Source organism: Malaclemys terrapin, chromosome 2, assembly GCF_027887155.1.
Source record: "Malaclemys terrapin pileata isolate rMalTer1 chromosome 2, rMalTer1.hap1, whole genome shotgun sequence".
NCBI lineage: Eukaryota > Metazoa > Chordata > Testudines > Emydidae > Malaclemys > Malaclemys terrapin.
Window position 1 is genome coordinate 259,640,657 of NC_071506.1, and position 12,400 is coordinate 259,653,056.

The 12,400-nt window shown below is 40.7% G+C and overlaps 1 protein-coding gene across 3 annotated transcripts in view; it reads right to left on the reverse strand.

The window, feature by feature from the left end:
* Positions 1-194: 194 nt before the first annotated feature.
* Positions 195-12,400, reverse strand: part of CUL2 (cullin 2) — a 98,920-nt gene continuing 86,714 nt past the window's right edge. For all 3 annotated transcript variants that reach the window (XM_054020956.1, XM_054020954.1, XM_054020955.1), the window contains exons 20-21: positions 7,618-7,734; positions 195-791 (exon numbers count right to left, since the gene is read on the reverse strand). In XM_054020956.1, coding sequence (XP_053876931.1) covers positions 660-791; positions 7,618-7,734 — 249 coding nt within the window. In that variant the 3' untranslated portion in view covers positions 195-659. The remainder of the gene's footprint in view (positions 792-7,617; positions 7,735-12,400) is intronic.

Consider the following 12,400-nt stretch of genomic DNA (forward strand, 5'->3'; position numbering starts at 1 on the left):
ATTCTTTTAAAAGACTGTTTTACTTATTGTGTTTAGTATTCAGCTACTTATAAACAAGTTCCCATGAAAGAGCTATATCAAAGGAAATTCAGAAAATGAACATAACTGACACTGTTTTCAGAGCTTCTAGGACCACAGAATATTAACAGCCATGATTTCATAGCTACTTTTATAATCATTAACCTGGAGACACATTCCATTTCTTTATTTTTTTTATTTGACAAGCAGCAGTATCATGTTCATCTTTTTTATTTTACATTTTAATGTAGATACAATTATTAGGATATCTGTCATATTACAATATTTTAACTTTTTCTTTTAAGATACATTAAAAAACATCAACTGCAAACGTGAAGGAGGGGGGAAAAAAAAAAAAAAAAAAAAAAAGCATGGTACCCAACCAAATTTCCACATTTCAGCAATACTTCACTCATTCTTTTAGTAAAGTTTTAAGAAATGTCATAATGACATGAGCTTGAAATATCTATAGGCATTTTCATTGACGCTCATGACGTGGCACTGGTGATGTTGTAAACAGCAGAAAAACAGGGGCTGCCAAGTGACCAGTTATGGAGGCACAGACCTGCTTCTTCCCACAGGAACACACCAAACAGTGACAGCAATGATCTCCTTACAACCACACCTGCTGGAGAGCATCATCATGCTACATAACTGTATTCATCTGCTGAGGCCTGGCTTCGCTCGATGTATTGTTTATCTATCAGAACTTCAATACACTTCTTAATCATGCTGATACTTGGGTTAAACCTAGCTCTCGACTGGCTAATTACCTGTGGAAGAAAAACATTTAATATATCACTTATTCATTAACATCGCTTCAATGCAAATGCAATATAATTTTCTCTAAAGAAAAAAAGACCACAAAAATGATTATTACATACTATATTTCTGAGAGACAGAAAGCCTCCATCATGTACTAAGGTCAAAATACACACACAGATTGTTTCTTTCCTGACTATATCTATGTCTTTTATTGGTTAAGTTTACTTTTCTCATCAATGGAAAATTGCTACTTGCAGTTGCACCCCTTGGTTAACTTGTCACACAACAGATAAAGGGAAACATTCAATTTAAAATTCATATAGTGTAAATTTCTTTACCTATATTATTAACTTCTTATATCAAGTGGTTTTCAACCTATGGTTCATGGACCCCAGGGGGTCCACAGACTATGTCTAAGAATTCTGCACCTCTATTTGAATTTTTTAAGGGTCCACAAATGAAAAGGTTGAAAATCACTGCCTTAGATAATAAAAAAAGAAAATCATTTTAAAAATCCAATGTGATTTTTGCTAATTATGTTGTTTACTTTTTGAATTTGTCAGCTTGGCAAATACAGTAGAAATCAATTAGGTCAGTTTCACTTCCGAGTTACCAGTACTGCAGTGTTTCATTTGTGAACATTATAGTTTGTTATTTGTAAAATAAAAGTTTCAATTAGAATATAAAACTAAAATAATTATTAGTCGTAGGTTTTATAACTGTTTTTATAAAAAATATTGAGGCAATTTGAAGTGATTGACAATATTCCTTTAACCTGGGTTTATAGTCTGGTTGCCAAATGAATTGTACTCAAGATTACACGTAAAGAGATAACTAAAGAGGTTAAATCTAGCATGGGATCTCAGAGCTAAGCACAGTTTTCGCTTCATGAATCATCATAACTAAGGCTGGTTGTTTGTCATGGCAAAAAAAAAAAAAAAAAGTTAATTTTAGTTTTTTTAAAAAGGAAGGATAATAGCAAACAAGCTCATTTTCCTTTTGAATAGCCATTGCTAACAGTTTAAAGATATATATATGAAGACGGAAAAATACAAAAATACACCAAATGATAAGCATTTTATTAAACACTTGGTAGCATGTTTGGACAAAACATGTTATCCATTCATAAATTACATGTTTTAAAACCATTAAAAAGAACCTCAGCTCACTCTCCCATACTCCACTATTCAGGACAAATAAAGACAAATTAGAAAAAATGGAGCCTTTGAGTAGCAGTTTGGCTGGGGTTGATAGAGCTCGTATTTTTAATGAAAAAAATCTAAAAGGAACTTTCTGTAATAGACGACGTGGCCTGACAGTCTTAATTATCCTCAGTAATCATTGGATAACACATTTCCCATAACTGTACTTCACTTCTTTCATTCCTGCAAAACTAAGAGAGGACAAGCTAGATTCTGTAACTCCTTATGCATCATAACCAAAATTGTTTGTTGAGTTCTAATTGATTATATTGTGCTGCTTCAGCCCCAGACTTTGAAGGAATTGGACAGATCCATTGAAATGCCTAATTTGGCCTGCAGAAACGTAATCTTTTTCTGGGACTAACTTTCCCCACAGTGAGACATTTGGGCTGTGCCTCTCTTCTGATAACTACTCGAGGCAGTTCAGACTTGTTCATAAGATTCTGGAGCTTGGCCATGCCCTTTCCATTCACACATCAGATGTGTTGAAACACTGGTAGATAAATTAAAAAAACCTATTCACCCATGATAACTAGATACACAATGATTGTGGAAGACATCGTCATGGACATAGCTGAAGAAATCATCTTGGGTCTCTCTCAACACTTGTAAGAGTATTGTCCATACTCTTGCGCAGCCCGAGAGAGCAGAAGGTCTGTGAGAGACTAGATGAGTCTATTACTTCAGAGGATTATACTTTTTTTTTTTTGCTGCTCAGTAGTCAAGCTGTATGACTACCATTGAAGTTCAGTGACAGTCTCAGTGCTTAAGTCACTTCTGAAAATGGAATATATACTTCAAAGTCATTTAGGTGCTTCTGAAAATTTACCCCAGTAGGCAATTTGAGATGATGAAAACCGTTAGAAAGGAGAAAGCAACCATCTTCCTAGCAATGGAAGAAGGGGAAAAAAAAGCAAATGCAAGCAGACCTGACTATCTGAGAGCAACAGTATCTTTTGCCAGCAATCTCTCATTTGCTTCCCTGGTGAAAACGATTTCACATTGCAACTGGATACAGCAGGGGACATCCTAGCTTGGGGTGGGCAAACTTTTTGGCCTGAGGGCCACATCTGGGTATGGAAATTGTATGGCGGGCCATGAATGCTCTGGGGATGCAGGTTCCGGGGTTGGGCCAGAAATGAGGAGTTCATGGTGCAGGAGGGGGCTCCGGCCTGGGGGTTGGAATGCTGGAGGGGGTGAGGGTTCCAGCTAGAAGTGTGGGCTCTGGGGTGGGGCCTGGGATGAGGAGTTTGGGGTGCAGGAGGGGGCTCTGGGCTGAGGCAGGGGGTTAGGGTGTGAGAGGGGCTCTGGGTGTGGATTCTAGGGTGGGGCCAGAAATGCCGGGTTCAGGGTGCATGAGGGTACTCCGGGCTGGGGTATGGGGGAGAGGGTTGGGGTGCAGGAGGGTGAGGGCTCTGACTGGGAGTGTGGGGATTGGGGTTCAGGGGGGTGCTCCGGGCTAGGGCTGAGGAGTTTGGAGGGCAAGAGGGGGATCAGGGCTGGGACAGGGGGTTGGGGCACGGAAGGAGGTCAGGGTGCAGGCTCTGGACAGCGCTTACTTCAGGCAGCTCCGGAAAACAGCAGCACATCCTCCCTCCAGCTCCAACACGGAGGCGCAGCCAGGCGGTTCTGCATGCTGCCTTGTCCACAGGCGCCGTACCCGGAACAGCAACATGTCCTCCCTCTGGCTCCTACATGGAGGCGCGGTGCTGTCCAGGCAACTCTGCACACTGCCCTGTCCGCAGGTGCCACCCCTGCAGCTGCCATTGGCGCAGTTCCCGGCCAATGGGAGCTGCAGAGCTGGTGCTTGGGGTGGATACAGCGTGTGGATCCCCCTGGCTGCCCCTATGCGTAGGAGCTGGAGGGGGGACATGCCACTGCCTCTGGGAGCTGCACAAAGCCACAGCACATACGGAGCAGGGCAAGCCCCCGATCCCGCTCCCCAGCAGGAGCTCGAGGACCGGATGCGGCCTGTAGTTTGCTCACCCCGTCCTAGCTCAATGGACATCAGGTGGAGTTTGATTTAGGGACCTCTGTTATTCAACGACAGCCATGTCAGTTTGCTTGTATTCACTGTCCCTTTTTGGGTGGAATGCCTCTTTTGCCTAGACGAAGCTCTGTATCACTTCAGATTGTCTACACTACCATGCGGGGTCGATCTAAGATACGCAACTTCAGCTATGTGAATAGCGTAGCTGAAGTTGACGTACTTAGATCTACTTACCGCGGTGTCTTCACTGCGGTAAGTTGACAGCTGATGCTCTCCCGTCAACTCTACTTGCACTCCTCATTCTGGTGGAATACCAGAGTCGACGGGAGAGTGTTCAGTGGTCGATTTATCGCGTCTATAATAGACGCGATAAATCAACCCCCGCTGGACTGATTGTTGCCCACTGATCCAGTGGATAGTGTAGACAAGCCCTTTGACTTGAACTTCCAGTATGCTCCACTGTTGATTTATTTATGATATGGTTGTCATTGTATCCCAAAGAGGCATGCTCCTTCCTCTGGTGATCCTAGAAATCCTAGAGGCCCAGCTGGCCACTCATCTTTGGGAAGTTGATGCTCTGAAGACTTTTTCTGATCTTGTGTATTGTGGAGGGCCCTCATTCGTCAAGACTGGCATTCAAGGTCAGGAATCTGAGGGAGGATTTTACCACCATAAGAGCTTCATGTTTTCTCCAACTGAGGGACCGGATCACTACTGATTGTGTTTTTACTCTTCTTCATGTCTTTTTTGGAATGGATTCCAGGCTCACAACAGGAATCCCTGAAACAACATGCAGTCTTGTACGTGGAGTATCCTCTAAGCATGAAATCAGAACACCCAGGAATTACGGATGAAGATAGATGGATGACAGTTGTGTGGAGATCAGTGTCTGGATCTTACTGTACGCTCCCTGTATTGAGAAGTCTCTGGACAGCATAGCGGACTACTTTTTGGTTCAGGGACCTCTGGGTCATTTGATGTTCTGTATCTATCTCAACTCTTACACAAATAATCCTTTAAGAAGGGAATTAAAAATTCCTTTGATCAGTAAAATGGGGTAACGATGGTTACCTCCTTTGCAAAGCACTTCAAGATCTACTGATGAAGAGCGCTAGGTATTAAATCACCACATATCTGTATGCCAAAAGCATGGAGAGGGTCCTCCTAATCTTTCCGCAAGGTATCCTGGATTATGCTCTAAAAACACTAGTACAAAATGAAGCCCTGAACTACTCAAACTGGCTACAAACAATACCTTCATAAGCACCTTGGGGTACACAGATTAAGTTAAGGTTTTGTATTGATAGCGATGATTTCTGTAGGCAAAAGAAATTTCAGACAACAGGTCTAGACTGGACTATGCAAGGAAGCATCTGCCAGGTCCATAATCATTAGAAAATATACTGGAAAGACTGCAGTGATGGTGGAAGCTAGAGTCTCCAGGCTAAGTTTTGTTTTCTTCATTGATCTGATTGTTCAGCCTCTTGAGAGGCATGATGGTCTGAAAAATCGTTAATTGGTGAGGATGTTTTGGCATGGTGAGTCTCAGGTGAAAGAGAGGCCTAACCACCCTGTGTTGAGATGTCTTTGGAGGAGTCTTGGCTGGTGCAGGGTGGGATGCAGAGTCCCCTACAGGTTTGGACTATAAGTCCCTTCCTGTGGGACAGGGAGAGTGTATATACTGAGAAAAACTGGTAGAATGTTCCCCTTCTGAGGGTCCTAAGAGGGTTTACTCATAGATGGAGATCCTCTTGGCCTTTTACTTGCTTTATTTAACTTGCTGCACAATGGTGGGAAAGTCGGGAGAAACAGGAAGGAGCTTAACAGGTGATCACATTCAGGGCTCAGAGCTCTAGAAATTCTGATTCCCTAATGGGTGGTGGGAATGTTGGGGAAGTCTGTGCTTGCTGCTACTGGAAAAATAGCTATCCCAGTGCTTTTAAAGCTTAAGTGGGAGTACTGAGCCACTGTTCTGTTTGAGCTGCCAGCCAGAAAATCTGGTGCCTGGTGGAAGGCGTGTGGCCACATATGAACTGCCATTAGTACCTACAGGAAGCGGTACAAGTGTCTCAGACAAAAGTGACATTTTTTACTAGAAAAATTTAATGGGACTGAAGGTAATATTAAGAAATCTGAATGTACTGACATTGACATGAAATAAAAATGTTGCAAGAACTGGGAAAGAAGCATTTCAACTTGGAGAGTTAAGAAGCTAAAGTTTTAGAATATGTATCATATGGGTGTGACTTGTTCTTTGCCTAAACAAATTAGTCTAGAGAGAAGGCTGCACCAACTTAGTGTTAATTGTTAGACTTCTAAAACACTATGCATAATTTGCTTTGCATCTTGGAAAAAAGTTTCAGAAGCACCCAAGTGACTTCGTATCCTAAGGCCCAGTTTAAAAAATGACTTTAGCTGTAAGTGCCTAAATCCCTTTAGAAATTGGGGCTTATGGTCCTAAGTCAGTAAGGCATTTTTGAAAAGTTTATTCTAAGTTTATTTGGAAGCTATGGTTGACTACTTGATGAGTGGAGTGTCAACAAGATAAGTGACAACACTGCTGTGTGATTTTCACTGGTTGCCATTCAATTTCTGGGTGGAAACTGAAGTGTTGATTTTGCCTATAAAGCTCTAAATGTTCCAGGGCTGGTCTTGATAGACTACTTCCTTCCTTGTTCTGTACTGCCAGAGTGGAGATCTGCAGAGGCATCTGAGCAGGAGTGCTCTTCAGTTATGTATGGGAAGGAGCTGCCAACTAGTTTTTTTTCCTGTAAAACCTCCTTGATTTGGTAATTCATTCCTTCTCTTGCTGCAAAATAGCCTAAATCTACCACCGTCTAGGCATGCTGCAAGACTCACCTGTCTTTTAGGCATGGTAGGAGTGCAGAGCGAATAAGGTAGATACTGAGATGGAATGGGTTATTTATTTACTTACTATATTACTTGGTTATGATTGGATTTTGTTATAGGATGTAGGTGGCTTATCATATAGTATAATTATGTGACTTTAAGTGATGGAAGATCACCTAGGCCAGGGTTTTTAAGAGTGGCCAAGACTGAGGGTTTCTCAATTTTGGAGAGTTCAAACTAAGATACATTAGGGAACTGATTTTCAGAAGGTGGGTGTTCAGATCTCAAGCTGAATATACCAGATCACTAGTGACTTTTGAAAATTCTGTCCGTACAGCTCTGGATAGATGTCCATTCTGGGGTAGTCTTGGGGGTGGGGATGAAGAAAAAGGGGGAGAATCAATGCAATCTAGAGAATTTAGATACTTTGTCTTCCCTTAAAATTGAGATGTAGTCTAAAATTTCAACATACTTTTAAAATCTGAGCTATAAAGCAAAATGAAATCCAGCCTTATCATAAGAGTTCTGGGCTTGTTGGGTACCACTGTGAAAATTATACATTTATTAATGCCTGTGACAGGGATAATTGCAGGACCAGATGACCACAACTAAACATTCCCACTTAAGTAAGACTCCTACATTCTGAACTAAAGCAATTTAGAAAAATTCTTGCCAGTCATTAAAATATTAATTCTGAGGTATACACTGCCTCAGTTTTGTGATTAAACACAGCAGTCAGTCATCATACAGCTTTTCATTTAGATCATGATAATGGACAGCATTTCCTCTTACCTCCTGAATAAGAGCATTATGTCGCAGCACTTTACGTGCTTTCATGATACGGACTATAGCAGCTTGAAGGTACATTTTCCTGTCTTCATCTACAGCACTTCTGGTCTGCTCCATCTCCTGAAATATGAGAAAAATGGTGATGCTGCGAACACACTAGGATCAATAAATATTCAGAAAACATCTACAATGCTTCTGACTTTGCTAAAGGAAAAAAAAAAGTCAAATTTTAACAATGAAAGCTAGTTAAATCTCAATTTTAGAGCTTCTGGGCAGGATTCTTGTCTATGACTACAGCACACAAAATGCAAGTTGGGGTGGGAATGGGGGGGGGCGGCGGCGGGAAGGGGTGAGTTCTAAAGTAGCATAAAGCTTACTTTTTGCATTGGCTTGATCCCAGTGAAGTTAATGTGCAACACCAGTCTCTCTGTGCAGTCAGGGCAGCCTCAAGATTGCTGTAATTTACAATGACCCATGCGTCTGACGAAGTGGGTATTCACCCACGAAAGCTTATACTCCAGTACATCTGTTAGTCTTAAAGGTGCCACAGGACTCTCTGTTGCTAATGACTGCTTGTGACACACTGTATCTCAAAGCAACATCCTGGAACCCCCATATTCACCACTGCCATATAATTATGATATGTTTTGTAAAAAGCATGCCTTGTGAGGTATCATTTTAAAAGTCTTGATCTGCTGAACATTAATATCCTGTTGGATTGTATGTGAAGTTATGAAGTTTTGCTATGTGTGTGTTACTGAAATATGTTGTGAGGTTAGGAACACCCACAACCAATCTTTCAGGTACAACAATGCAGTAGCCGGACAGCCGTTAATGGCTCATCAACACCTATGAAGGAAAGAGTCCCAGAAACTATACACATATGTGGACATCTCAGAGGGAGCATGTATACAACAGAGACTGCTTGACCAATGGGAATTGCCTGTTACCCACACGTCATAGCAAAAGATCTTTCCAGCAAGCTGGAAGAAACTATAGAAGAAGGGAAGTGACATCATAACTTGGCCTCACTCCCTCCACAACTCAACACCTGGAAACACATCTGGAGGACAAAGACTTTGAACTCGGGGAGGGTGGTCCCAGCCCATGTATTGAGGATCTATAACTTGCTTGTACCATCTGTCAGGATGAGACACTGCTTGATTCAAATCCTGTTTAGTTTGTAAAACTTAGACTGCGAATTTAACCCACTCTGATCTATATGCCTGCTACTTATAATCACTTAAAAAAAATCTTTCTTTCTGTAGTTAATAAACCTGTTTTATATTTTACCTAAAACAGTGTGTTTCGGTTGAACTGCTTGGACAATCAGCTGAGGTTACAAAGGTTGGTGCACATCCATTTTCCCTTGCAGAAGCGGCGAACCGGATAATAAACTTGCACTGGTCAGAAGCCTGAACAGTGCAAGACATGCAGTTCTGGGGTGCAAAACAGGGGAGCTGGGGGGAATTGGCTGAAGCCTCTCTATTGTTGGTTCATGAGTGGCTGGGAAAATATTCATGTAACTCAGCTGGGTGTGTCCCTACCTACGGATGTCTGGGTAAATGCAGTACCTGCCAGAGGTTTGTGGCTTGACAGCATCATGGAGCGAGAGGGAGCCCAGGTTGCTGGAACAAAGGGCTCAGCAGTCCCACAGTCCAGGTTGCACCTCGGGGACACTGTCACACTGCTAACAACCCTAAGCAGCCAAAACCACAGCTAAGGATCAGTATCAGAGTGTCCTGTCCAAACCCCCTTTCCCTGATGCATGAACAGCACAGAACGAGAGCAGTGTTAGAGTCTCTGTAGCCCTTAACTGCCACCAACAGATCCCTCTGGAGCTAGATATTTTAGCTTCAGGAACAGATTGTACAGGTATTGCAGCCTGATCTACATAAAGCATGATATAAAAATATAATTATAGCTCTGCATATTTGCAGTTTTTGCTCACTTTTTAAACTATAAAGCTCTCCTAAAATTCTACAAATCCCTTTCTTAAATGTAAATCCTTTTGAATTAGCATTCTCTAATGAAAAATTGTTTAAAACTGTCCCAATCTGTACTAACGGCCTATTATTCCCCCACATACACAGGCAGAAATGCTTACTGTTTCAAGTCAGATTAGCATCTATAAATTATGATTCATGTGATCAGTGTTTTATATAACAAAGAGAGATGCTCCTGCCTGGAGGACCTTAATTAGTTCAGGCAGATAAGACAGTTTCTCATGAAGTGGTGAAGATGTCTGAAGAGATCAGTGCAAAAAGGCTCCATAAAAGAGGTGTGTTTTCAGGAGGAAGATGTTCTTGACAGATGAAAGGAAAGTTGCTTGGTGTCTGAGATGAGGGAATTTCAAAGCACAAGAGGTGCTATGGAAGAAGGTGAAAATCTAAGAATGGGATAAGAGTGCAAGGGTAGCTTCAGAAAGGCTTAACATGGAAGGATAAAGGAGGAGAAAAAGAGCACATATAAAGGAGCACGACAGCTGAAATGGATCTTGAAAGTGAGGCCATGGGGCCTGGACTTCATGCAAAAGGCAAGAGAGCTAGAGATGAATAAAGGTAAAGATCCTGGTAGAGGGAAAAGGAATAAGCTATGGTTTGAGGATGTTATGCTCAGTAAAGGAAACAAAGAATTACATGTAATCCTATTTCCATTTTTATACAGATGTGCCTGCAGCTGGCTAAGTTTTAACAACCACCACCACCTTGAGATGACAAAAAAATGAAGAATCTAGCAGTCTTACTAAAGAATGGTTCTATAAAAGATTTTTCATAGAAACTCTGAAAGCTGGCAAGTGAAGCCCAAATACGAACCACCTAGAGGCCTTGGGTGGAAACTTCTACCTTAAAAAGTTGCTACTGCATTAGCTGAGTATACTTTAAACAGAAAGGGAAACAATCAATTCAGGCTTTGATGGGATTCTTCTAATTCAACATCTACCTTTCAGGAGACAGATACTGGGCTAGATGAATCATAGAATATCAGGCTTGGAAGGGACCTCAGGAGGTCATCTATTCCAAACCCTTGCTCAAAGCAGGACCAATCCCCAGACAGATTTTTACCCCAGTTCCTTAAATGGCCCCCTCAAGGATTGAACTCACAACCCTGGGTTTAGCAGGCCAATGCTCAAACCACTGAGCTATCCCTCCCCCCATGAACCATTGGTCTTACCCAGTATGGATGTTCTTATGTTATATTCACCTTGATAACAAGCATATAGATACACACACACACCTATCAAAAATTTTGAATTTGGAATGGACTTTTCTAAAGGCTCTATATGCAAAGCTTCATATACTCTGAAGCAAATGGCATCTGAACAGGGTCTGCTGCAACAAGGTCTGTGGATTCTCTTTTACCGACAGACTGGTATTTCTGTAACAGTGTCATTTAAATTTAAAAATATATTTTAATAAATAAGAATATGAATAATATAAAAATAAATACTGGAGCACATATTGTAATTGCGTGTTGTTTCTGTATTATCTATTTCCAGTGGGTCTTAGATTTCTGTATTAACAATACGATAACACTGCAGAAATTAGCAAGGGAAAAAGATATGCTGGAACTGTTAGATCTTTGGACATTTTAGGAGGTGTGGAAATCAAACTGAAATTGTGGGATAAAAACATTCGCTGCACATTTCTACAAGAGTGATCAGCAGTCAAGTAGCAGACACTATAAAACACCAACATTTTTATCTTGAGAGCTGAAATATATTGAAATGAATAGAATAGTTCACACCTCTCAGAACTATTGTTCCATGCTGTTCACTCAAGACAACATCACACAGTATTCTAGTTCACACCTAGCTCACAATTTCAAGCTTAATCTTCAGAGCTATGAGGGTCAGAAGCAATTTAAAAAAAAATAAAGTTTACATTCTGGAGTACAATTCTGTGACAAGGAGCAGGGGGAATAGATTCTGCATTCACAGACTCACTGAATACTTGGTGCTTCAGTTTAAGTTAGAGAAACCCATTCTTCACAGTTCTGTAGTTTTAGATAGTTTCAAGAATGGTTTTGAAACATGAAACATTCAGTCTGATAAAAATAGGCACTTTTGAAATCTTTAGTGAGAGTCCATATTATCTCCCTTTTCTAGCAGTAGTAAAGGTAAGGAAAGACATTCTGATACAAGTTTCTGAGTTCTGATGTTTTAAAAAGGGCCAAATTGAGTAATCCTTTCAGGGCTGTGATTAGGTTCTAAGATATTTTTGTTTAAAAAGCAGTAACAAAAAAATCTCTGCCTTAGTGGACATGGAATGCTAAGATCAGAGCTAAGTGTATCTTCATGCTCACAACTTCAAATTTAATTATATACAGAACTGAAAATAGCAGAGATTTCACCATTTCTTGGGTTTGTTCTTTCTAACAAAGCCACATATCCTACCATTTATTATAATATACTGCATTCCAAGTAGTGGATGCTACCTTTAATGAAGACAAACAAGTTAAAGGTATTAAACAATAACAAACATGTTACAGTATTAGTCTGTAAAACTATAGATTTCTTTCATTAATATAAGAGATACAGATACACTTCAGTACTTGACAAATGGAAAAACATTAGCGTAGAATTCATACTTTAGTTCCAAGTTCTTCAAAAGACAAAAATCTTCCACAATTAATAAATGTCTGGAATTATGACTAGATAATAAGGATAGGTTTCATTAAGTGACTCTTGTCTATCTATGACTGGTGAATTTAAAATTTAGCTCTACTCAAGTTATAGATTGACTGAAGATCACAAAGACCTACTGACAGGACCGGTGCTACCATT